Here is a 26545-nt window from a genome sequence, read left to right on the forward strand (position 1 = left end):
ATCTCTGCTTGGCTACCACTCCTATGAAAAATGAACACACCGATTCAAAGCAACACAATCATCTGCATTTTATTTGCATCTCCCTTTGCAGGTTGTTGATTTTCCACCCTGCTCTTCCCACCTGGGTTCCTTCAGTCCCATCTCCCTCAAGTTCCCCCATGCAAGGGAAAAAGATACTGGTTGGTTTTTGCCAAGGTAGACATAGCTTTCTCAGCAGGCCTGCCCTACACTCTCAGGGGAAGTTTGTATCCAAGGGTACAGCAACAGAGGGAATCCTCACAAGAGGATACTTTGACCACAGGGAAGGGTGGATCTTTTCACAGAGCAGAACTGATTTGGGGGGTGGGGTGGGGTGTAAGGTGAGCAATATATTAGGCAGAGGTGGGAAAGGCAAGTCGATGAATACTAGAACAGGACTCAGGTGTGGAGCCCAATCTCTGCCCTGGTGAGGTCTCTCCAGGTCCTCAGAGGCGGGATGGTGTCCCTCCACCCACTACCACTGTCTCCCCAGTGATGTAGCTGGCATCTTCAGAGCACAGGAATGACACGATGCCTGCACAGTCCTCTGGCTTGCCCATCCTGGAGAATAGGGGCAACAAGAAAGGTAGTAAAAATCAAACAACCCCTGATCTGGCCCACAGGGAATGAATTTGCTTAATCAAGAAGTATCAGGTGATTTATCAGGACCAGTGTACAAGCTTCCTGTCAATCAAATAGGATTGGCATGATGATGAGCTGTCGTAATAAATACTGTATAAATACTGTACCCTGCAAAACCCACCACACATTATATTCAATAATACAGAGATACTTTGGTTTTTAGAGAACTCAGGACAGCAAAATCTGACGTCATACAGATAAACTGGTGAGCAGCGATTTTGTTTGTTTCACGTGTGTGTATACTGTTCCAGTGTCTGGGAGTCTGTGAGACAGTAAATGGTTTGTTTAAAACGCTTGCATTTGTGTGGCTTCAATTCACAGACAACTTTTTCAGGAATCTATTTTTGTCCCTTAAAGTCAGGTTCATTTTGGGAGAATGTGCTAATTCTCAGTGCTTGTATCAGTGATTGCATAGTTAGGGAACACTGTAACCTAACTGCTGTAGAATGGTCTAGAGGTGGGCAGAATGGTCACTTCAAACCTAGAAGGCTGGATTAGTGCGGTTCTCCATCCTAGCTGCACATTGTAACGTGCAGTGAAAAGAGATGCTTAGGTCCTACCCTGGACCAATTGAAAAAGAAACTCTGGGAGTAGAGCCTGAGCATATGTCGTTTCACAAGTGCCTAGATGATTCTAATGCACATCTAAGACCAAGGGTGTAGACATTCACTGGGGCTCCAGGATGATGGTACTTTGACATGTCAGCGAGTTGTGAACTAGGTGTGCGGCTCATGCCCGACATCAGAAAAGCTTTGGGCGCACCTGAGGGGGTCTGGGATGTTTGGACCAGTAAAGACTGGGCATTGATGGAATGTGTACTTGAAGGGACAAGACAGGGTAGCCAAGAGCTGGAGGCAGGGAAGATAGAGGAAGAGGAGCCAGACAAAGGGGCCTGAACCGTTTGGCTAGCCCTGTGGGGAAGAGGTGAGTTTTCTTAGCAAGGGGAGTTTTGGGATGCCGTGAAGCTCTTCAGTCCTTTTATCTGGATTGGAGGATCATCAATTTGAGCTTTACAAACATGGCTTTTTATTCAAAGGGAACTAAAAAAAAAAAAATGGTTCTGGTTTTCGTCTTGGTCCCTGGGCGCTAGGGTTGCCCAGAGATGGAGGCCACACCCAGGTGGAGAGAGAAGTTAGGGCTTCTCCCAGAGCAGCGCTCTGCTGAAACCCAGAGCTTCTGTATTTGGTTTCTGCAGTGGGAGAGGACCTCTAGCACACGCCACTGTAGTGATGCAGTGCTCATGGACTTATGAGGTCTGTGTTTGCAGCAGAGGAGAGCTCGTGTTGGCTGTGGGACCAAGTGACAGCAAGCTGTGGGCTGTGTGAGGGACGGGACCTTTCGTCCTGGTCCTTCTCAACCCTCCCCTGTGACAGCCTTACCTTCTTATCTGCATGACGTTTTTTATGCTCTCCTCCCTTGCCTTGTCCATCCAAAGCTGTGGGAAAAAGGGACATCTTTTTATGTGGCAGAAGAGGAGACAGAGACAGAGAGGGAGGGAGAAAGGTGCATGTGGGGTCTGCTCTGGACAGGTGGCTGGAAGGGGGGAGGTTGTCCAAAAGCCCAGGGTGGTGGGGGTGGAAGATACTGGGGTTCATCATCTGGGAAGATACCCCTCTAGGGTCCTGGCAGTCCTCACCACTTTGCTGAAGCTAGTCTTAATGAGTCCTGGTGCCAGGCAGTTCACTCTAATGTTCCTTTGGTCGAGCTCTCTGGCCAGGTTCTTGGTGAGGCCCAGCAACGCTGTTTTACTAACATTGTAGGGGCCCAGGCCCTGGGGAAAGGAGACAGCGGGTCAGCGTCTTTGTTTCCAGTTCATGGTTCTTACTGTAAGGCATAAAGGGCAGTAGATAATAGAGGAGTCTCCTAAAGGGAGGGTCCTAGCTAGAAAACTGTCTTGTGGGAAATCACCCCTAGGTTACGGTTTGTAGAGGCAAGGTGTCTATTTTGTCGGAACGGGCTTGGTGGTGTGATTCTAAAAGGGGACATATACTTCTCAGGGTGAGTGGGAGAGTGGAAAAATGTAGGATCGGGGGTGCGGGTGGGAATGGAAGTGGTAAAGAAGAGGGATCTTACAGGAAACGGAAAGTAGGCTCCTATGGAGGCCACAATCACCACTGAGCCACCTCTGGAAAAAGAAAAGAATGATCCTCTTCCCAATGGGATCCTGGCCCTCAGCCCACATGAGGTCTATCGTACCCAGGCTCCCTCTTAGTGTCTGTACCCTCGTTTCTCCATCTCTGGCACCACTGCCTTGGTCATGAGGGCTGTGGCCTTCACGTTAATGTCCAGGATCTGAAACCAAGAGAGAAGAAGGAGAAAGAGCATGAGGTAAGAGCTGGAGAAGGCAGGGCGATGAGGACTCCCAGGGCGGATTTCCTGAGATGTTTGTTGGGTCCTGGTGCAGATCTCAAAGATGGTTTACCTGGAGCCTGCAAGTGCAGGAGCCAAGGCCAGGGAGAAGCCCCTTTCAGAGGCTTATCCAGCTAGAGAATGACATATTAGGTTCCTATGGGAAACAAAGGAACCTGATCTATCCTGTTTCCTAACCAACCGAGCATGATTTGGCCTATATTAGCTGGAATACTTTGGATTTGAGCTGGATTTTCTGTGTTTCTTCTGACTAGGGAGAACCTGGAGTTGGGCTGGCCTCCTGGACATCCCCCAGAGTGGGCTGTGCTGCTCAGGGAAAATGTGGCCTGACCTCGGGCACTTGGGGTGGTTCCAGCATTTCTCTGGCTTCTAAGCTTAAGGAGTCAGATGCTTTTGGCCCTCCAGGATGGACTGTCTGGATGGACATTTATTGGAAAGTGGGATCCTGAGGGGGTACTTTTGGGGGAGCTGAAACATAGTCTACAGTCAAACCCCACATCCATAATTTAAAACAAATGCACAATCCTCATTTACATTGTTCTAGGTACTGCTGGGATATTCCCCTCCCATGCCCTCCATGGACTTATTATTTTGAAATTTTTAATCTTACAGAAAAGTTGAAATAGAAGTACAATGAATCTCTAGATATCGTTTACCTAGATTCATCAATTGTTCACATTTTGCCCCATGTGTCCTACCTCTGTAGCTGCATAATTTTTTCTTGAACCATTGAAGATAAGTTGCAGTCATCACAATGCTCTATCAGTACAACTTTAGCATTTTTTCCAAAGAATAAGGACATTCTTACACAGCACCAACCAGTATCACACCAAGACATTCAACATTAGTAATAATGATTTTGCCAAATACGCTGTCCATAACAAAATCTCCCCAATTGTCTCCTCAAATGTCCTTATTTTTAAAATCCAGGGTTTAATCAAGGATCAACCACTGAATTTATATTTGATGTACTGTGACATTTTAAAAAATGCAAATTAAAAAGAAAAATTACTTAGTTTAAAACTGATTTTCATGTGGTCTTTATTCAGACTGCTCATGAAAGATGTTTCTTTACTTTAAAGAATATCAATCAGGAACTGACTCACTGAAGTGCATTTGGCACTTTGGTCTTTATGTCTGTGAAACACTGATAAACAAACTATAATATTTTAGTATCCTTAAACTTCAGTGTTGAGAAGTTATTGATGACATCAGAATGAAAAGCCAAACCAGGGGAGATCATAAAAAATTCAGCATTTCCAAATATGTGTGAATATTAACCTTAGTAAAGAAAGACAAATATTTTAATTAAGGCTTCATAATTAAAAGCTATAGGTATGTGAAATACATCACAAATATAATTATGTGTGCTCACATAAAAACCTATATTCCACACTTGAATTTAGACATCTGGATCTCAGATTCTCTTGACATCGCAGTTAAGAAGGAAAGAGCATGGGTCTTTTTCAAACATTATATGTTATAAAGTGGTAACAGGTCATTTCACTTGACTAGCAGCTATTAAAGTTTTCCAGCTAATGAGAAATCGTTCTTTTTTGGCAGCTGAAAAGGGGGTGGGGAGGGTGTGTGTGTGTGTGTAGGCTTAAGTGTATTAGCTATTGGCATCGAGCTGCCATGTCTCTGCTGGAAAAACACCAGGAAGAAGAGCCTGGATGAGCAGGTGCAGGGAGAGAGATGGGGAGTGAAACAGAAGAAGGCTAGCAAGGAGCAAAGGGAAGAGCCAAACTGGGGAGAAGCAGAAATGAAAGAGGGGCAAGGATAGAGGAAGCCACTTCCCACTGCCCTTAACCAGGTGCACTCCAGGTGTGGGCAAATTACAAAGATTCCTCATATGTACAGAGGCACTTGACAAATGCATTCTAAAAGCAGCCTGAGTTTGTTCTGGCTGTTTGCTGAGGCCTTTCTCCTGCTCCTTTAATCGCCTCTCACCTTGTCCCACATCTCCTCAGTGACATCCATTAGGTTTCCAAAGAAAGGGTTGACTGCAGCATTGGAGATCAGGATGTCAATGCCCCCGTGAAGGTTCACAGCCTGGAGAGAGAGGCATAAGGTCTGAATTAGGACGGCAGGTCAGTAAGGGAGGTGCATTTATCAATGTGGATAAAGATTTTCTTCTTAGGAACAAATTGATGTCAAAATGACATCTCTTTTTCTTTCTTTTTTTTTTTTTTGACATCTCTTTTTCTTGAAACATTTCCCTCCCCAGCTTCCTTAAGTTCTACTGCTAAACATTTTGGGTCTAGTTTCTTTTGTGGTCTTTTCTTCCTGCCCCCACTTCCAGGGTTCTTGCTGACCTTTTACTCTTTCCCTTTGGGGAGCTCCTCTATTCTCATGGCTTCAGGTCCCACCTCAAAACCCACTTCTTTGGAATATTACTCAGCCATTAGAAACAACAAATACCCACCATTTGCTTCGACGTGTATGGAACTGGAGGGTATTATGCTGAGTGAAATAAGTCAATTGGAGAAGGACAAACATTGTATGGTCTCATTCATTTGGGGAATATAAAAAATAGTGAAAGGGAATAAAGGGGAAAGAAAAAAAATGAGTGGGAAATATCAGAAAGAGAGACAGAACATGAGAGACTCCTAACTTTGGGAAACGAACTAGGGGTGGTAGAAAGGGAGGTGGGCAGGGGGTGGGGGTGACTGGGCGATGGGCACTGAGGGGGGCACTTGATGGGATGAGCACTGGGTGTTATTCTATATGTTGGCAAATTGAACACCAATAAAAAATAAATAAAAAAAAAACCCACTTCTAGACTTCTTTACTTTTCGCACCAAGTCCCAGTCCCATTTATCCAAATGCCTACTGTCCAGTTCTCCTTGACTGAGTTACCATGATCTCAAACTCAATCTGTCCACACCTACCTGAACGGAGAAAATGTTTTATTTATATATTTATTTTGAGGGGGGTAAAGATTTTATTTATTTATTTGGGAGAGAGAGAGTGTGAGCATGAGTGTGGGGGAGGGGCAGAGGGAGAGGGAGAAGCAGACTCCCCACTGAGCCTGGAGCCTGACATGAGCTCAATCCCAGGACCCCGAGATCATGACCTAAGCCAAAGGCAAACACTCAACCATTTAGCCACCCAGGTGCCCCTCAGCTAATATTTTTTATTATTTTTTTAAAGATTTTTATTTATTTATTCATGAGAGACACAGAGAGAGAGAGAGAGAGAGAGGCAGAGACATAGGCAGAGGGAGAAGCAGGCTCCCTGTGGGGAGCCAGATGTGGGACTCCATCCTAGGACTCCGGGATCAGCCGCTCAACCACTGAGCCACCCAGGTGTCCTGAGAAACTGTTTTATTTATTTATTTATTTATTTATTTATTTATTTATTTATTTATTTATAAAAAAGATTTTATTTATTTATTCATAAGGGACACAGAGAGAGGTAGAGGGAGAAGAAGCAGGCTCTTCATGGGGAGCCTGATGCAAGACTTGATCCCAGGACTCTGGGATCACAACCTGAGCCAAAGGCAGACACTCAACCATTTAGCCACCCAGGTGCCCCTTGAGAAACGGTTTTTTTTTTTTTTAAGATTTTTATTTATTTATTCATGAGCGACACAGAGAGAGAGGCAGAGACACAGGCAGAGGGAGAAGCAGGCTCCCTGTGGGGAGCCGGATGTGGGACTTGATCCTGGGACTCTGGGGTCATGCCCTGAGCCGAAGGCAGACTCTTAGCTGCTGCACACCCAGGCGTCCGGAGACACTGTTTTAAATGGACTGACAGGACATCACCACTGGGAGGGGCCTTTAGATCACTCAGCCCAATGCAGGTGAAGAAACTGAGGTCCAGGGAAGTGAATTTCTCAGTAATGACATATGAGGGTTGGCTAAGGAACAGGAGGCCTGCTCACTGGGTCTTTGGGAAAGGCCAAGTGATCTGCTTAGAGCACAACCTAGTTAGTGGCAACAGATCTGAGCATGGTTTCCTGTCTACCACAGAGGTAATTCTTAAGAGCCCTCTGAAAGTGAGCTGGGGTCACTATGAAAGTGGCTACCCAGGAGCCACAGTGGGGAAGACACCACCAGCCTGGGCTTAAAGCAGTTTCCCACTCAGTTATGTCATTTCTCTTTTCCCTCCCCCCTTTACTGGCATGGAGGTGGGGAAGATTCAAGGCAGAAACCGAGATTTAAACTGGGGAAGCCAAGATACGGCAACATCTCACCTCGCTAATAAACTGAAAGTAGGCAGTGAAGGCATGTGCCAGAGTAACGAGTGGCCAACCAGAATCTGCCAATGATATGTGGCTCTAAAACCAGACTATGCATTTGCCCAGAACAGGCGACTCTGATGCCTTGGGCGAGCAGCACTAAATGGGCCCTCAATCAACTTTGTGCTTCATGATTTGGCACACAGAGGGGTGTTATTAACAATGTGTACCATCTGCTGGCTCCCGTTTTAACTAATTATTCTTGCTAACCAGGTGCTAAGCTCAGTTGCTTCCACACCGCAGAAGGAATGCTTGGGCTGTCAACATGTAAATTTAATAAAATTTAAAGTCACATAAGCTTTTGAAACCAGTATCAATATACTGTCTGGTGTATAAGTTTTGGTGTCTCGGCACAAAGCTCCGGTCACCTGTCTTGGCTCTATGTAAGTCTTGGCTATGGACTTGTGATGAGCAAAGTGTAGAATCAGCTAGAAAGGGGTGTGTGCTGTACTCTGCCAGTGTGTGGTTGGGGGCAGGGGACCCAGCAGCTTGGAGAGGGGAAAGGTCTAGGTTTTGATTGAACAGAGAGAAAGACCCATAGAAGACTCATGAGAAAGGCACAATGACCACCCAGGTGTCTCCTAAGCCTACTCTAAATTGTGTGATCACCACACTGAAGTGGTTAGGAGTTGAGTGTTCTGTGTTCTGATAGGTATATTTTTTAGAAAAAGTATAGTCAAGTGGAGAAGTGGCTGATCTGGATTCTGTTCCCCACACATTTGAGAAACTTTGCAGTGCAGATTTGGAAGCCAGTGGATAGTAACCAGTCTTTTTATTTACTTATTTTTTGAAAGAGAGAGAGAGAAAGCAAGCGCTTCAGTGGGGGCAGGGCAGGGGGGTGCAGACGGAGACAGACAATCTCAAGAAGACTCCCCGCTGAGCTCAGAGTCCCACGTGGGGCTCAATATCATGACCCTGAGACGGTGACCTGAGCTGAAATCGAGAGTGAGCTGCTTAACCGACTGAGCTGCCCCGGTGCCCCGGATAGTAACGATTCTTAAGGAGCGGCCTTCCCCATTGCAGGGTAGCAGCTGGCAACACGCAGAACCCATCTCCAATAGCTAATAAGTATCCTCTCCTGGCATTCTCCACCCTGACACTGGCCATCCAAATGACCTGAGAGTTATTTTTGTCTCATCCCTCCTATTTCCCATTTCTTGACAGTGGGTTAGGAAGAAAAAAGAAAATCTCACTTGGCTCCCACTAAATGTCTCTTGGGTGTATCCATTCTGGTCCCACTGCTGCTGCTCTAGACCTGAATGACAGAAACAGCTTCCTTGCTAACATTCTTGTCTCGGAGTCTTTTCTACTCTAATATGTCTTCTTACTAGTGCCAGATTATCCTTTTCAAATCTTGCTCGAAACCTCACATGGCTTATTTCCTCCAAGAACATCTGAACTCCTTTAGGAGGCTATGGAGACCCTTGTCCCTTAATTTCCCACCAGCACTCCAGAGCCTGTGTTCTTTGCTGTGGATTCACAGGGCTCCCCTGTTCCCTTCAGTCCCTCCTTGGCTGGCTGCTTATTTTGCAAGATCATCAGGAACCCTGTTCCTCCTCTATCTGTCCAGTCTCTCCTGCTCCCGGAGGTCTAGCTCAAGCCCCTACCTCTGAGCCAGGGCTGTAGGACAGGTTAAGTGGACCTGGCGGGGTGAGAGGTGGTTTCCCTGGTGGGATTTCGACCTTAAGTTGCTAAGCACATTTCATATGGCTAGTCAGCAAACTGGCTGATCCCAGTTGGATCTCCCAGATGGTTCTCTTCACCCTTAGGAGCAAGGTCCCGATCTCGGGCTCTGTCCAGCCACCTATGCCAGACTAGGTGACTTCCTTTCTTCTTTTTTTTTCTTAAAGGTGTATTTATTTATTTTTAGAGGGGGTGGGGAGGGGCAGAGGGAGAGGGAGAGAGAGAATCTTTTTTTTTAATTTATGATAGTCACACAGAGAGAGAGAGAGAGGCAGAGACACAAGCAGGCTCCATGCACTGGGAGCCCGACGTGGGATTCGATCCTGGGTCTCCAGGATCGCGCGCTGGGTCAAAGGCAGGCGCCAAACTGCTGCGCCACCCAGGGATCCCAGGGAGAGAGAGAATCTTAAGCAGACTCCATGCTCAGCATGGAGCCCTCGATCTCAGGACCCAGAGACCATGACCTGAGCCACCCAGGTGCTCCAAGGTAACTTTCTCCAACACACATTTGGCTCTCTCCAATGCACATTAAAGCATCTGCCAAATGGTTCCTTAAAACATAATGATTCTATCCTGTCTATCCTACCACTGTTTACCATTGTTTAGGGTACCCCTCTTCTATGACGATTACCAAATTATTTCTGTCACCTTTTCAATCTGTTAGCACCATCCTGTACTTTCTACCCAGGGTAGATTCTCCCTTCTACTCCAGGGCATAATGTGTGTGCTCTGAGCCTGAGAGAAGAGCAGCCTCCTTTGCCAGATAGTTGTATTTTCTTGTGTAGCTGGAAGGCTGGTGCCAAGTACCAACTCTGACACTGGCTTAGACACTTTCTTTGAGACTTACATCCAAGTGGGCACCAACGACCTGACCTGATGCTAATGGAGAAATGCCTGGTGATCTGTAGTCAGCTCAGCAGGTCTGGTTTGCCTTACAGCTCTTTCTAACTGGCTGAGGGACCTTGGGATGCTACTCCAGCTTTCGGAGCAGAATGTTCCAAATGTTCCGAAACCAGGAGAATAGTCCTTGCCTTGCTTGGGTCGTTGTCAGGTTTAGAGATAACCCATGAAGGCTCTGAACAAAGTGGATGGCACACAGTAGGTGGTTGAAACATGGCGGGCTGCCTCCTGGAGGTTCCCAGGGACTCAACTCTATAACCTAAAGAACAGGGAATTGATTAGTAGCCTGTAGTTGGGAACATCTATTTTGCAATTGCATTTACCCTTCTCATCTGCCCAATTAGTTTGGAAACTATTAGGGATGCCTGGGTGGCTCAGTCAGTTAAGCGTCTGCCTTCAGCTCAGTTCATGATCCCAGGGTCCTAGGATGGAATCCAGCATCAGGCTCCCTGCTCAGTGGGGAGTCTGCTTCTTCCTTTCCCTCTGCCCCTCTCCCTGCTCATGCTCTTTCTCTCTCTCTCTCTTTCTCTTAAATAAATAAATAAATAAAATCTTAAAAAAAAAAAAAGATTGGAAACTACTGGAGAACCAGGGCCAGCTGTTTTTCTGGGTGACCGAAGGGATGATGCAGGGTTGAAGCATTAGAGTGGTTTTTGATTTTCTGACTGGGATGGGATGATTCTCAGAGACATAACAGACAGGAACACAATAAAAACGTGCTGGAGGATTAGTGCGGGGAGGCAGAACTACCGGTTATGTCTTAGTTAATACTGCTGGCTTGGATCACATCAGTGATGTCTAGGAAAGCAGGGAAGGAGGCTCAGGCTGGCTCCCTTCTGCCACTCCGGGCTCTGTGCCCATATCCTTGTTGCTCACCGTGGCCACCAGCCGCTCCCGGTCCTCGGCCTTCCCCACGTGGCACACGGTGCCCGTCACACTCAGCCCCTCGCCCTGCAGCGCTGCCACCGCCCGGTCCACGTTGTGCTGCTTCCGGCTACTGACCACCACGTGCGCCCCGTCCTGGGCCAGGCGCCGGGCGATAGCGAAGCCGATCCTGCAGCAGAGAGAAATAACTGTCAGTGCCAGGACAGGGGAAATGGCTGAGAGGTGGGCTCCGGAGTCAGAATGCCCAGGTTTGAATTCCAGCTCTGCCTCTGTTGGACGTGCTGTCTGCGTTACATGTAAAAGCGGGCTAGTGGCACAGCCATTACCACACAGATGGCCGGGCTTGACATGTTCTTAGCACTCATTTACTGATTTTCCCCCCAGGGTTTTGACCCTCGGGCTAGGTTCCTAGGAACTGACAATATCTTCCTCATATCCACCCCATACCCTATAGGGACTGAGAGGAGAGAAATGAGCAACAGCCACTTCCATGATTGAAGGGTCTCATTTGAAAGAGCCCTTGCCCCAGATACCTCCCTTACTTATTCTACATTGGTTCAAAATTATATTGTTAATTATGTTGGGGGGGGGCATGTGAAAGGGTGGGTCTCTAGTAAAAAATGTAAATTTTTTACATTACTCCTGTGGGAGTAAGGGTTACACACTCTGGAAGTGTTTGCCATTAGCATTTTGCATATATTTGTATTTTAGATTTGTGTAGTGCCGGCATCTAGCAAAGTCCTGTGGGGATGAGAAATGGATAGACAAGAGCGGTGGGTGAGAAACAGGGCAAGGGCAAAATGTACTGAGCTAAAAAAAAAAAAAACCTGGACACATGGGTCCTGTGTCCTGTCCAGGTTAAGGGGCGCCAAATGCAGTGGCTGGAACATTTCCACAGTCGATGGAGGCCGTGGGATGGGATTTTTGAATCCTGAGCTCTTGGATTTCTGGTGTTTGGTCTTCCCAGACTCTAGGTGGGGCCGCTTGCCTGGGGCTTGCCTGGGGCCGCCCGGAGCCCGGGGAGCCTGGCTTGCTGGAGGCTGCTCTGAAGTGGCGCAGTTGAACCCGGGGCAGCCGTGACAGGAGACCAAGGCAAGAGGGCTCGGAGGCGCTGCAGGCCGGCCGTGTGGCTCCTTCCTTCTGGGGTCGGGCTTGGCCCGGGAGTGAAGTCGGAGGCCGGGAAGCAGAGGTCAAGGGGTTAGTACCTGTTTGCAGATAGCTGGGGCCCCCGAGACTCCGGCCCGGCACTCACCCGTCGGTGGAGGCCGTTACTAGGGCCACCTTATTGGCGAGCGGGTCCTGGCGCGCCATCCCGGAGCTGGCCTTCCGCACAGCCCTCCACGCCCGGGCGCCGCAGGCCAGCGACAGCCCGGCCTTCTGCATGGCACCACCTCGCGGTGCAGGAGTCCGGGACACCCGGGCGGGGCGACCACAGCGAGGAAGAGGAACCGGGAACTGGCCGAGCTCCTCGCCCGGCGCCACGCCTCCGTCCCGCCCCCAGCCCGGCTCGCCGAGCTCCGCCCGGCGCCCCTGGCACCCGGGAGCGGGCTGTGGCTGCGGAGCGCCCCCTGCCGGCCCACGGCCGCCGCACCCTGCTGTCCTCGGCTTCGCTCTGGCCGTCGTCCCTTTGCGGCCCGCCTCTTGGCGGGAACCCACAGACTTCCCTGCCCTCGGCAACGTCCCGCCGCTTGACCTTGTTATTTTTGGGGGGCGGGAGAGCCTTAAAGTTGGCTGTTTTTCCTTCCCAGAACTTCGAGATGGACCTCCACCTCCAAGAAAGTCTGGGTCTGTGATAGCTAGCTCACAAGGGAGCAAATGTTTGGAGATTGCCAATGGAAGTGAGGCCTGTGGTCCTTACGGAGGCATCAGGTGAGGGTCTCAGGTGAGGGTGGAGGAGCCTGGGAGACAGATGTGATGGGGAGGAGCAGCCGGGCTAGGTCTGGCACTGCCCTTCACACTGGCTGCCGGTCTCCTCCATCCTCATAGGCCCGGAGGGCAGACTCTGATCACTATGGTAACCAGTGTGCAGAGGGAAGAAGATCCTGATTGGATCAGACTTCTGGTACCCTCTACTCCAAGAGGACTGCCCCACTGTACAGAGCCTAAGTGGTAGCAAGAGGGGAGAGGGTCTCCCAGCCAGTGATGGAAACACAAACCCAGGGGTACTCAATTCTCCATAATCACCATGTCCCCAGGTCTTAGCCTTTGTCCCAGTTCAATAAATATTTACTGAAGGTAAAAGCATTTTATTAACTGGAAACTACTAAACACGTAGTAATTTTTGCCACCATAGAGTTATTATTATTGTTGCTACAGGCTAGGCTCTTCATCTGTAAACAGAGGATGCTAGGGGAGATGATGGATAAAGTCCTCTCAATCTATATATTCTGGATCTGAGACTGCACCCTACACTTCTGCTGAGCAGGCTGGAATGATCTCTCCTCTGGGTTTCTGAGAGAATGAATAAATCTGGAGGGCATATGGGACACTGTAGAAAGGCCCCAAAAGACCCCAAGTATCTATCTGGATTGGTTGAACACAGTGGCCTCCAAACGCCAGACTGAGAAGTAGTCCTGATCCATGGCAAAGTTTGCACTCCTTCAAGGCAAACTGAGACAGAGAAAGGCAATATAGTGAGATTCGTAAAGCTAAGCTTATTTAACTTGACAGTTCTTTATCCGGGGATATGTTTTGCTCCTTTTGTGTATGTGTGTGTGTGTGTGTGTGTGTGTGTGTGTGTGTAAGTGTTAGTCTTTTTTGTTAAGATAAGATGATGAAAGCAGATGGGTACGTTGAGAAAAGTGTTGTTAGTTGGTAAAATCACCAGTCTGGCAACTCTATATCAGTCGTTACAATTAGAGGAGAGAGAGTCCTAGTCTATGAAATTCAGTTCTGGGGATTGCTGTTTAATAGAATTCATACTTGCTAGAGATTCATTTAGTATACGTGTAGTTCTGCAGAGCAGCTAAAAAGGGATTTCAACGTTCAAAAGGGATGTATGGGTAGCAAGTGATCTATCAGGCATGCACTGGATTTATAGTATATTCCTCAACCAAGGAGCTACAGATGCGGTCCTCAGCTTTGGTACTCAGCACATCCTGATGAGATAAGAGAGCCGAGTCTAGTTTTCCCCATATCCAGGGAAAACTGACTCTCTGACTGGTGCCCCTCAGTCTGAACCTCATGAATTATTGATAACAGAGGCTGGATAGCATGACATTCCCCCTCCCCTCCGCATTCAGAGCTAATGCACTGTGGGAACCCTTCCCAGTGCTCTCCACCTGTGGGCCCTGGGAAGAGTATGTAGGAGGATTGGAGTGGGGGTTCTCAGGGCTTTGGGCTCACAGGGAAAGGCCTTCACAGCAGATCTGATCTCTCTTCATCTAGAGCAGAGGCAGGCAGCCAGATCCAGGGGCTGAGGCTGGGGAGAGGAGGGAGACCACACCTCAAAGACAAGTGTTCTGAAAAAAGAGAATTCTGGCCTGGGAGCTTGGTGAACATCACATGGACAAGGTTGATATTTGGCCTCCAGGACCATTTCTTTTGGGAGAGCACAGGGGACATTAGGGAGGGGGATCTGTGGATAGAAAAGTGTAGAGGGAAGGCAAGTCGTATGGGAGCCTCTAGCTCCTACTCTTCATCAAGCTGGTTTGTTGGAGATGGTAGGAGGGGTAGGAAATCTTTGGGGGAAATACCTGGGTGTGTAGGAGTCTCTTTGAAACGGGGAGCAGTAATAGGCAATGGGATTGCTGCGGTATATGTGGAGGTGGTACCATCTGCAGATCCTGAGGATCTTCATTGTTGGGGAGACACTCCCATCTTCCTTGAGGGCTAACATTCACCTGGGATGGAATTTAAGTCTTGCATTTTGCAGTAATCATCCTAGATGGTCATTGACACAAGTCAGAACTGGGTGGTGTGGGAGGGCTGTGGGATAACAGCAAACTTTACTGAATGCTCACTCACTGAGTGTGGCAAGTGTTGGTGCTTTTTATAAATTTTATTGACTGTTTCTAATCTGGTGAGGTAGGCATTTTCATCCCCGGATGTGAAACCAGAGTGAGTCATGACAGCCTGACCTGCTGTGTATGTTGAATAGCTATGCTTCCTTTTTCTGAAATTGTTGGGGAATGACGGTTTTCATAGAAATTAATTTTCTCTGAATTGGAATTTTACTTTCAGCACTGTTGTTTTAATCATTAAATATCTAGTCTTTAAATTATGAAAATAACACATGCTCATGATTTTAAAAAGAGACAGAATGTTTTCAGGTGAAAAGTGAAAAAGTAACTCTTCCCTATGCTGTTTCTACCTACTCCCTGTAGAGTTCCTGGTCTGGTGTATCCTTCTAGAAGTTTCCTATGCATTGCATGCATTTTTCCCTTAAAAATGTTTCAGATGAGTGCAAGAACACTATATATACTGTCCTTCAAACTGCTTGCTCTTCTTTATCCCCTTTTTCCTTTTATTTCTTTCATTTCTTAAAATACATTCTTAGAGAATGTTCTGAGTGGTACACAATAGATCTACTTTGTTCCCTCCCTTTTAAAAATAGCTGTACAGTATATCCATTGTGTGGATATTCCCTAATTTATTTAGCCAGTCTCCTACTGATGAACATTTAAGTCACTTCTAGTGTTTTGTTATTTCAAACAATGCTTCAGTGTACAAGCTTGCGTGTATATATTTTTTTTGTGTTTGGTGCAAAAACATTTGTAACGTGGGTCAAATGTTTTCAATTAATGTCTATGGTCAAATTACCTTAAAAAAGGTTTGACCAGTTCTGATGGATTTGTTTTTCTAAAGTGAGTTTACCTGTTGTCCTACCCTCTTCTACATAGCATGTAGAAAAGTTTACACTTTGGTTGATAGCTGAAGCTCAACACAGTGTGTTGGCAACACTGTGTGGCCTTGATGGCTGGGAGCCCGTAGAGGTTGGTGGGTCCTGCTGACCTGCAGCCTGCACACTTGATGTGTACTCACTTCCACCCAAGTTTGGCATTGAAGATGCCAGCCCTGTGATGCCAGATCTTAGGAATTTTTAAACAGAAGGTAGAAATCTGAATTTTAATATGAACTCTTTGATTTTTGAATGTTGGCAACTAATTTACTTAAAAAGAAAGCAACCCCCCCCAAGGCACCCCCAAAACAAAACCCCAAACTAAAGCAGTGAATGTATCTGTCAGTGCTAGAGACTGGCTGGGTCTTTGCTCATTCAGTTGCAGTGGCTTGCTTGGGGCGCCTGGCTGGCTCGGTCAGTTGAGCATGTGACTCTTGATCTCAGGTGTGAGTTCAAGCCTTATGTTGGGTGTCAAGTTTACATAAGACAAAACAAAACAAAGAAAAATATAAATGGCAAGGCTTATTAATTTTGTGAGATACTGGCCTATGTAGAATCTCATATCTCTTGTATAGCTTACTGAATTTCTGGTTTTTCAATTTTTTCCCCGATTGCCCTGTATTTAGGCAACTGTTCATGAACACCATTTAGTTTCATGCATCCAGTCTTTGTACAGGTCCTTCTCAGGAACTCTGTGCTATGGGTTCTTAAAAGGTTCTTATAAGACAGGCATTGGCTTCTCTTTTCCCCATGCCCATGATTGCTTCTTTTTTCTCCATTTCCAGGATTAGGAACGGGTGGTAGTGGTGGTGGTGGGGTGTTCCCCAGTCTATTTTCAGGTAGCAGTTGGCTCTGTCTTGGTCTTTAGTGCTTTCTGCTGCTGGTTGCTTCCAGGAACTCCAGGATTCTAGGTTTCTGGTGGTTTCCATGTGGATGCTGAGATGCAAGCTTTGGGACAGGGATAAGATGGGGAAGATCACACTTCCCCAGCTGCTTTATTCTTTATTCCTTACGATTCCATCACACCAAGAAATTCACTGAGGAATTGTGGGTAGTGTGAATTACAATATAGAGGGACAGATCCCCCCAAAGGGATGCCTACTATGACTTCTCCTTGGGTCCCTTATAGGCACAAATACCCTGTTTTCAAAATTGTGGTTTCCCCCTTTCCTCCCACAGAGACAGGCCTTGCAAGATGCAGACATGGAGATGCAGGAAACAGCTCAGATCCTCCTTCTAGAAAGGACTTGTGCTGTCTGCTGGGAGCCTGATTAGCTGCTAGCCTTTAGCTGACAATTAACTCCTTCTCAGACTGGCCCCAGCCATTGACCCAGCAGGACAGCAGACAATGACTATCCTATTTCTGCCTCACACAGGGCTCTTCTAATAGGCCATATTTGCTCTAGAGCTTCCTATTGGGTTGGCCTTATTGTCAGACCTTGTCCAACAACTCCTTTTTAGTCCTGCTTCCTCCCTCTCTTTTTGCAGGCGTTGTTCCTACTCCACCCTTCTTCTGACTCCTGACTCCAATCAGGCATTTGCTTTGCTGAGGACTCACTGGCAGTCTCTTTCATTACCCAAATCCAAGTTTGGCTGCTTGACATTCGAGAGCCAATACTCTAGAGACACGAGTTGGTTGGGAAGGAAAGGTTGCTTTGTTTAGGAAGCGGGTAACCTGGGAAGATGGTGGACTAGTGTCCAAAGACCATCTCCAAAGTCCTGGACCAAGCAGGGGGTTGTTCAGGGGGAAGCACTGGTAAGTGGTGAGGGTCCACATGCAGGGAAACAATAGTACAGCAGTTAATTATTCTTGGTATGATCTCAAGCAGACTTGCTAGCATCAGGGAAGGCTAGTTTCTAGTATGGTCAAGCTTGATCTTAGAACATCTTGTTCCTTATTTCCCCAGAGTCAGTGTTCTGTTGAAATCTCAAAGAAGCTATAATTAGTCAAGCTAACAGCTAGAGGACACAGGTCAGTTGGTTAAAGGTATATAGCCTTTAGGCTGCTTGAAACACAGTTAACATTTTCTTCAGAATCTTTCCAATGCGACAGTAGGAGTTGGTCTTCCAGAGGATCCGTCCTTGTCCTGGAATCAGAGCATCAGAGCACTCTGAAGCAAAAGTCTTCTGAAGCGATTAATTCTTGCCAGTTTGACTTATTTGATGAGGGGCATTAGTAGAAAATTGCAGGGTGGGTTTTGGCTGACTTCGGCCACCACGATAGTGCAAGTCCAGTTCTGGAGCTCCATGTGTTTTCCCTGAGATCTCCCTGGAGGATGAGATGAAAGTCCCCTTGTCTCTCCTAAGGTATTCCATTTTCCTGTGAGGAACTGAACACACACATGCACACACACACACACACACACACACACACGCACACACTCTTCTAAGAACCAATAGCAATTCTTAGGGAGAATGCTATCCAAAGCTACAGTAAGAAAGAGAACCATGTCCCTAGAGGTGCCAGCCTGCCCTCTCTGGAGACAGCATTTGACATTCTTATGCAAAGCAGCTTCAGTTCCTTTGCCTTGCTTTTACAGAACAGTGTAAGAGGCCTATGGTATGAAATGAATAAGGCCTGTCACAAGACTTGCCAAAGGACAGAGCAGTCTACTTCTGAGGGTTTTCTCTTTTGTTGGGCCAGATCAAATTCTTGAACAAAACTGCACTTCTTTTAATCTCTGCAAAGGAAATGGGGGAATTTAAGAATTTATTATCCTTTTGCTGCAAGCAAACCCTTGGGAGTGAAGGGGATGGGTGTGTTTGTCCTTCTGGTTGCATAGACTCTACCCACTCATTTTGAATGTAATGACAAAGGGTTTGTTCTCATCTTTTGATACTTCTTAAAAAACCCAAGGATTATACAATACACACATTCTGCACCTTGTTTTTTTAAAAAATCTTTTTATTTTGAAGCAATTAATAGACTCAAAAGTAGTACCTAGAGTCCCAGTGTATGCTTCCTTCACCTTCCCCCAGTGATGACACCTTATAGAGGTGACATCTGTAATACAATATCAAGATTGGGACATTGACATTGACGCGATACTGTTAACTAGAGCAAAGACCCTATTCAGTGTTCATTTTTTATGTGCACTCTTTTATGTGTGTCAGTGTGTGTCTGTGCACTCCTCAACTTGTTGGTATATCTTAGAGATCTTTGACTAGCGGGGTCATACAGATCTACTTCATTCTTGTTCCTTTTTTCATTATCTGGATGGATTATTATTTGTCAGTTCTCTATTGTTTTTAGTCGTTTTTGCCTTTTCTCGAATACAAATGATGTTGCAATAGCATCTTGGTCCACATAGCTAGGAGGACTCTGTACTAAACCCACGTCAATAGTTGAGTCATTAAGCCAAACGTATGTACTTTGGCATTTGATAGAAATTGTCAGTTGCCCTCCAGAAAAGCTTGCCCTTCTCTGGTCTCAGGGAACCTTTCTAAAGGGCAATTTATTGTGATGGTGCCTAGCTCTTCACAACCTCCTGGAGCACAGTTTCACCAAACATCTTAATTTTTGCCAGTCTGGGTGAAAACATTTAAAAAATTTACATTTATTTATTAGGATGATTGAATATATTTTCACATATTTTCAGGTATTTATATGTTTTGTTTCATAAACTGCTTATTCATATCCTTTGTCCACTTTTATTGGGTTGTTACTCTGTTTTCTTATTTATTCTTATAAACTCTTTATGAAAGGACTGTCATGAGTTGCAAATATTTTTCTCAGTTTGACTTTTGAATTTGTCTTTTGGATGTCATATATATGTTTTACATTTTTATGGAATCAAATGTATTTGTCTTTTCTCTTATGGCTTCTGAGTTTTATGTCATGTTTAGAAAGGCCTTTCTTACAGGAGTATAAAAAAATTCACTCATGTTTTCATGTAGTTATTCAATATTTTTCATGTAGTATATTTAATATGTGTCTGTTTAAATCCTAAGGGCATCTGATATATTTTTTAAATTTTTATTTATTTATTTATTTATTTATTTATTTATTTATTTATTTATTTATTCATGAGAGACACAGAGAGAGAGGGAGGCAGAGACACAGGCAGAGGGAGAAGCAGGCTCCATGCAGGGAGCCTGACGTGGGACTTGATCCCGGGACCCCAGGATCACGCCCTGGGCCGAAGGCAGGCACTAAACCACTGAGCCACCAGGGCTGCCCTGATATTTGTTTTTGTATGAGAAGTGATATAGAGATCCAGGTTAACTTTTTCCTCCAATGGTTAGCCAGTTATCTCAGCCCTGTTGGAATTATTCCCCCATGTTTTAATTTCTTTATTATTCCCATATATATTTGAGCCTATTTCTGGTTTCTATTTCATTCCATTGATTTATCTATCTCTTCCCAAGTCAGGATTTTAATAGCTATTGCAGAGAGGAAAAAAGAAAGTGGAAGAAGTGCCATAAAATAATTTCAAATGGAGTGGCATGGCAATTCAGAGGAGGGAAAGAGTATTTTTAGTTTGGGTGGTTTGGAAAAGCTTTATGAAAGAGAGACATTTAAGACAGAGCTTAAATGAGCTTCATTAGTCAAAGGGAATAAAAAACAAAGACATGGAGGCAGGAGGTGTTGAATATCTGTGCAGATGCCTGTTGTATCTCTGCAAAGGAGCCCAAAGTCCACCACTTGGGTTTTTATGCATGTATGTCTTGAATACAGTCAAGAGCATAAAGAAATTTTTGTACTACCCTTTTGAGTCATTTTGGGGATACATTTATTAACTATAATAGCGACAAGTTGAATGCTTACTATTTGCTAGGGATATCCTATGTCAATTCTAATTCTCACCACAACAAGCAAAGTTAATATTATTATTCTCATTTTAGGAATGAGGGAAAGCCTCAAGTAGGTAAAATAACAGATCAAAAGTGGCTGCACTGAGATTCAAATCCATGGCCAGCAATAAAAAACCAAACACAGCAATGAAAAGCCAGAGTAGAAAATATAGCACGTTACCCACGTTACCTGGGATCCCTGTACTTCCTTGCACAGCAGGGGAAATCCAGTGCCAGCTCTTTGCCCAAAGCCAGCATGATGTTGGAAGGTACGGGAGAGCTGGAGGGGCTTAAGAATGTCCCTTCCTTCCCTCCATAGCCCTTAACCAAAGACTGTGGGGTTGAGATATACGTATTCTAGCTCTTTTTGTCTTCTCACTGAGATGGCTTTGAGGTGTGACTTGCAGTGTCCCCCAAGTCCTTTGTGGGAATGAGTCCAGATTACCCTCTGGCTTGATATTGCACCTTATGTGGCCTAGCCTCCTCACTTCCTCTAACTCTTTTCCCTGAAAATATTTCTTAATACATCTCTTTCACATGCATCTTTCTCTAAGGCAGTACTGTCTCAAGAAAGCTTTGTTTCAGTTATGTGGAGGCGTGTGTGCGTGTGTGCATGTGTGTTTATATATTGGGTTGCCATTTCACTTGAAATTTTTAAAAAAGATTTTATCTATTTATTCATGAGAGACAGAGAGAGAGAGAGAGAGAGAGAGAGAGAGAGAGAGGCAGAGAGGGAAGCAGGCTCCATGCAGGGAGCCTGACGAGGGATTCGATCCCGGGTCTCCAGGATCATGCCCTGGGCTGAAGGCAGCGCTAAACCGCTGAGCCACCTGGGCTGCCCTCACTTGAATTTCTTACTGGGGAGCCAAAAAGTTTGAAAGCCACTGTCCTATAACACATTAAACTGTCTCTATTTGTATAGCATTCATTGAGCTGGAAAGTTTCCTGGGTGCTCCAGTATCAGAATGGCAGATCATTTTCCAGGTCTTATCGCCTATTTGAGTCCAGCAACTTAAAATATATTGAATAAAAATGTATCAGTCATGGGTCTAGAGAACACCATCAACTTTGACACAATTGGTTAGGCTGTTCTTTGAACTTCTTTGGGCAATCAAGCCTGCCAAATAGCTTTCAAAGTCCAGATTTCTCTTTGCTAAGGTTGCTATGGTATAAAGGTCGTGATGGTTGCTTGTTAATTTTTTGCCGACCAGCAGAAATAGGAAGACCAAGTTTGCCTTGGAGCAGAGCCAGAGGGTATACCTGACTGCACGGCAGGATATTCTTTCCAGAACTATGGCCCAAAACTGTGGCTTTGGTGGAGAGAGGTGGGGTGTTCAGAATTGCTCTGCAATTACCCCTCAAGACAGTTAAAAGAAGGGAAGATGACACATCACAATGCTAACAGCTGATGAGACCTAACAAAGAAGTCAGGCTAGTTTCTGTTGGACAGATCAGTAGAGATCCCAGGACAGACCTGGCTGCCAGAACCCACTGGAGGCCACAAATAGAAGAAAACACCAACCCCCAAAGTACAGTAGAGATGAAATCTGGAAAGCAGTGCAGAGAAAGGGCAAGAGACCTATCTTCCTGCAGGCCTTGGGAGCCCTGTCATCGTGGTATCGGTTGAAGATCCTTGTTTGTTAGTACATGATGTAAGATTGTGTCCGTATTTAATAAAGAACTAAGATATGTTGAAAATTCAATGGAATGATTAAGAAAAAAGGAAGGAGAGCTTAGCTTAGGAGGTTTTGGCTGAAGATGGCTGTGAGTTAAGAATTTGTAGGGTCTTGGGCAGCTCAGGTGGCTCAGCAGTTTAGCGCCACCTTCAGTCCAGGGCCTGATCCTGGAGACCAGGGATTGAGTCCCATGTCAGGCTCCCCGCATGGAATCTGCTTCTCCCTCTGTCTGTGTCTCTGCCTCTGTCTCTCTCTGTGTGTCTCTCATGAATAAATAAATAAAATCTAAAAAAAAAAAAAAAGAATTTGTAGGGTCTCTACTACTGTCCCAGGGAAGAGCCATGTTTTCTGGTAGATGTGGCATTTTGGTCACCACAAAGGTATATTGCAGTGTGGGAGGTAGATGTTCATTAGCATGGTCAATGTCTGGTTGCAGGATCCTTCAACATCAGCCAACTCCCTCCCACCTGATTCCGCATTCATTCCACTGCTTTCTGATTGTTACTGCAGGTAGGAGATGTGGATCTCAGCTAACATCTTTTTTTGTCACTGGGAGGTAACGTTCCCCACCAAAACCTATTCAGTTGCAAAAACCTATTGGCTTTTGTGACTAAATCAATTTCATGTGAGTTCAGGTTGTGAGAGTCAGTATCATATGCCCCTCCCCACCCCAAAGTGTTGACTATCCATGTTTCAGGCTGATCAGTCTGAGAGCCATGCCAGGAGGAAGGACCCTGTGAGGCCCAGCCTGAAACATGCAGTCAGATCTCACTGGTTCGGACCACAGAGGAGCACCAGACCCCTGCCTCGCTGAGCCACAAACCCCAGGGGAGGCAATATAAGCTGGTTCCTGACTGTTGTTGAGACTAGAATTCAGCCATAAAGGGGGTGTTCACATAGGGGGAGGGGTGAGAAAGCTTTGACTTGAGGGAGCAGAGTAGGGGTGGGGTGTGTGTGTGAGGGGTTAGTTTTGCCCTCAGTTTCTGTCCTGACTACTGTTTCTGGAAAATTAAGTGAGAAAGAAATCTTTAGGCTCTGTCTCTAGGGGAAGCTGTGCTCAATTCCAGTGGTGACGACAGGCTCCCTAGCCCAGAGTGCTGGCTGTTGGACATTTGAGGTGTGATGGAGTGTCCCCCAGGAGGCATGGTGAGGGCCCGGGATGGCTCATAGTGCACAACTAGTAAGTATTTTAAGCTTTATAATATTCATACAGTACTTTCACATAAACCTCATATTGTAATTGTTGCAAGGGTACACAATTTTTTCCCCAAAGCAGATTCTAATTAATCAACCGTATACTGATTAAGTATCTGCAGGAGAAGCACTGTGCTAAACACTGTAAAGATTTACAGCATGAACTTAGTCCTTGCACTCAAGGAATTTACAGTCTACCTGAGGAGCTAGGACATATCAATGAAACATCCAGAAAACAACTGCTGTAAAAAAAGTGCTAAACTAAGTGTTATTTATCTGTACCTCCTTCTCACTCTCCCCCTTCACGCCCCAGCTCTCCCTGGCCCCAGGGGGCAGGGCTCAGGAGGTTCTAGGTGGATAACACAATCCTTCCTCTCATGCCTTTACTCTACCCTACCGGCTCCTCATTCTAGCATCTTAGTCCTTTCCCTGCCCACAGGCTCTGTGTGGGTGTAGGGTGGGGTGGGGTGAGGTGGGGAGTAGGGGTTCCTATGGAGATCTCTCCAGAAAATGGGTCCTGCAAAGGCAATTGGTCAAATAAAAATAGGTCTAATGTTTTTTTATCGTTATCTGTTAAAATTGAATGGGTTTGGTTAGTTGAATGAGCACCTTGTTAAATTGATAAGCATCTGCTGAGCCTCACACACGCAGAGGGAAGATAAAAGGCCATCAGGAGACCAGGGTGTGGACTTCTTGGGGGCTCCTTTGGCTGCTTTTCCAGGTTCTCTCACTATGCTTTTATACCTATATTCTTAAAATAAACATTCCTCCCAGACTAGTGCTAATGCTGTGAGTGTAATCATTTATGGGTGGTCCTTTGAACTAGACAGGTTCAAGAGAGTGACAGAAGTATTGCTGGAACCAGCTTCAGCTCTTGGGCCAGCCTTACTCAACAGGGGCTCCAGAAGAGAACTAAGGTCTATAGAATATTATTCAGGGGACTATTTCCTCAATTTTCCCAAGGATGGTGCATAGCTAGTACCATTTTAGAAGCAGAAGAGACACAAGCTAATTCATTACATACAGTAGATGCCTTAAGACATTATGGCTTTATCTTCTCAAAAAGCCCAGGGTCTCCCTTCTTTTCTTGGCCTGACTCAGTTACCATAACTGACCCATCATGACTTCTTGAGTCATGATTTTTGACAATGTAGACTATAAGTAATTGGAGTTCAAAGGCAAGACTAGAGCCCTGTGGGTGGTAGTGAAATGGGAAACAAAGGCAGAAAGAAATATAGATAAAATTAGATGTCCACATAACCTGCAGCCCATCGACAAATACTTGAGACAAGCAGAGTACAATGTTCCTCCAGGAAGCTCCCAATTGTCTTAATGTTCATGTCTTGCTAGAGGGAAAAGCAACCTTAGTTTGAAAATAGCAAGGCCTCCTGTATCCAGTGGGATAGCATATGAATCTTTAGCATATGAAAATCCTTTTGGAACGTTCCTTATCTTTACTTCCCTCAACCCCAAAGTATATAATCAGTGGCCCCTCATAAACCTGGGGCAGCAGCAGGCAGCAGGGAGCAGTAGTTTTTTCTGCCCACAGGTCCTGTCCCCAGTGCTTTAATAAAACCACTATTTTGCACTGAAGACGTCTCAAGAATTCTTTCTTGGCCATCGGCCCTGGACCCCAGCAAACCTCACCTACATTCAAAAACCACATCAGTAGTATGTTGAATTGTAATGTTAGTAGCTATACTAAGGTCTAATACTCGCCTAGGTTGGGCAGTGAACTTGGAAAGAGAAGACTCTAAAACATGCTTTCTCCCTCAATCTGTATGCGAGGACTCTGTAAGGCAGGGGTGGCTTGGGATGGCCATACATTTGAGTCGTGACTCTCATTTGTAGTCTGCAGTTGGAAAACCTCCATTGAAAATATACACTTTAGATCTTGTAAACAGTGATGTAAGTAGCAAAGGTGAAGGAAGTATGTTTGCCTCATCTGATCTACAAGTTTAGAGCTTTTATGATTTGGCAAGAGGAGTCGAGGCATTGAATGAATTTGGAACTTGTCAATATTGACGGGGTAAACAGAGAAGATAAGGGTGCCCTGAGCTCAGCAAGACAACAACAGGAACCTTTTGGTACAAAAGAGCACAGCAGCCACTGGCTCTCCTGTCCTCACTCTCACCAGGTGGGGCTGGGTTGGGAGGACGCCTAGAAAATACTGTCACGTTGGAGCTTAAATGTTTGGGAAAAGCGTTTTCTCTGAGGCAGCCTTGGCCTGGGTGTTGCCCAACTCCCATGCTCTGGAGGTTGCCAGGGGGATGGACAATGCATTTTTCTGAGATTCTGGTTTCTTCCCTGGCTGGACCAGGCAGAGCTTAATTGGCAGACAGAATAACTGCAGGTGGACAGAATAACTCCATTCCTGCTTCCGTGGCTACTGTGAATGGAATCCTGCTTGAAAGCCCCAGCTTCCCTCTTTCACTAGAGACCTTTCCTTTCTTCCCTGCTGGATCCAGGGAGGCTGAGAAGGGGCATTCAAGCTTGCCATGCTGCCCCCATAGCTCGTGAGGCTGCGTCCCTGTGTAAAGACCCACTTACTCAGAATCTCTTACCTGTGGAGCTACAAAATTTATTCTTATTTTAGATCAGGTCTCTCTGTTGTACATTCTGACATAATTCCCTTTTGAAATATATATATTCAGATTGTTTATTAAGTATTTGTTTTCCCTGATAGACTATGAGTGACATGGGATCACGGACTGTCTTGCTCACTGCCATATCCCTCTTACTGAGTACAGCATCATCCTGGGCACTTCAAAGAGGGGATTTAAAAACAGGGAATGGATCACTTAGGTAATGGACAGAGGTGAGAAGCTGAATGGACTGAAGAAACGACTAGCTATTAGCACCCGCAGAACGGTGCTGCTACCAAGAGGGCTCGAAGGACACTGAGGAGGGATGGTGTCACTAGAATCACAAGCTGAGTCTGCACTATGGAAGGGACTGCCCAGGACCCTGCAGGGAGGGGCTGTCTGGTGAGGAGGTGGGCCCATTTGCAGGAAAATGGTGCTCAAAATAAGGAGAGAGGGATGGAAAAACTAACCTGGCTTCTCTTACTTCCCAGCGTCCCACCAGTTTCTAGTGTCTCCTACTGGCCATTCCAGCTGGAAGGCAGTTGGTAAGGGTAAACAGGGAACAGTGTTTGCAAGGGTCAGGGAGGAGATCTGAGAGCAAATAGGCCACAACTGGCACAAGGTAAACTCACAAATATTTGTTGCTTACATGAGTGAAGAAGCAAAGAGACAATATTGGCTGATCGATGTTTAAGGGAGCCACATCCTCCATTCA

The 26545-nt window shown here is 45.9% G+C and overlaps 2 protein-coding genes across 3 annotated transcripts; one reads left to right on the forward strand and one right to left on the reverse strand.

Annotated features, from left to right (window-relative positions):
* Positions 1 to 43: 43 nt before the first annotated feature.
* Positions 44 to 12203, reverse strand: LOC121493552 (dehydrogenase/reductase SDR family member 4). 2 transcript variants are annotated; one of them, XM_041759508.1, is made up of 8 exons: positions 11994 to 12199; positions 10733 to 10910; positions 4981 to 5082; positions 2882 to 2952; positions 2734 to 2785; positions 2297 to 2431; positions 2040 to 2095; positions 44 to 579 (listed from the first exon to the last, which is right to left on the reverse strand). In XM_041759508.1, the coding sequence occupies exons 1-8, from the start codon at positions 12122 to 12124 to the stop codon at positions 465 to 467; spliced, it is 840 nt and encodes a 279-aa protein (XP_041615442.1). In that variant the 5' UTR covers positions 12125 to 12199; the 3' UTR covers positions 44 to 464. The 2 variants fall into 2 exon arrangements, with proteins under 2 accessions (XP_041615442.1, XP_041615443.1); XM_041759509.1 differs by lacking the exons at positions 2297 to 2431; positions 2882 to 2952 and having other exon boundaries at positions 11994 to 12203.
* LOC121492585 (cleavage and polyadenylation specificity factor subunit 6-like) lies at positions 12123 to 14605 on the forward strand. Its single transcript, XM_041757821.1, has 2 exons — positions 12123 to 12610; positions 12728 to 14605. Exons 1-2 carry the CDS (start codon positions 12123 to 12125, stop codon positions 12852 to 12854), a joined length of 615 nt encoding a protein of 204 aa, XP_041613755.1. The 3' UTR covers positions 12855 to 14605.
* Positions 14606 to 26545: the final 11940 nt, after the last annotated feature.

Source organism: Vulpes lagopus, chromosome 6 (assembly GCF_018345385.1).
Source record: "Vulpes lagopus strain Blue_001 chromosome 6, ASM1834538v1, whole genome shotgun sequence".
Classification (NCBI taxonomy): Eukaryota; Metazoa; Chordata; class Mammalia; order Carnivora; family Canidae; genus Vulpes; species Vulpes lagopus.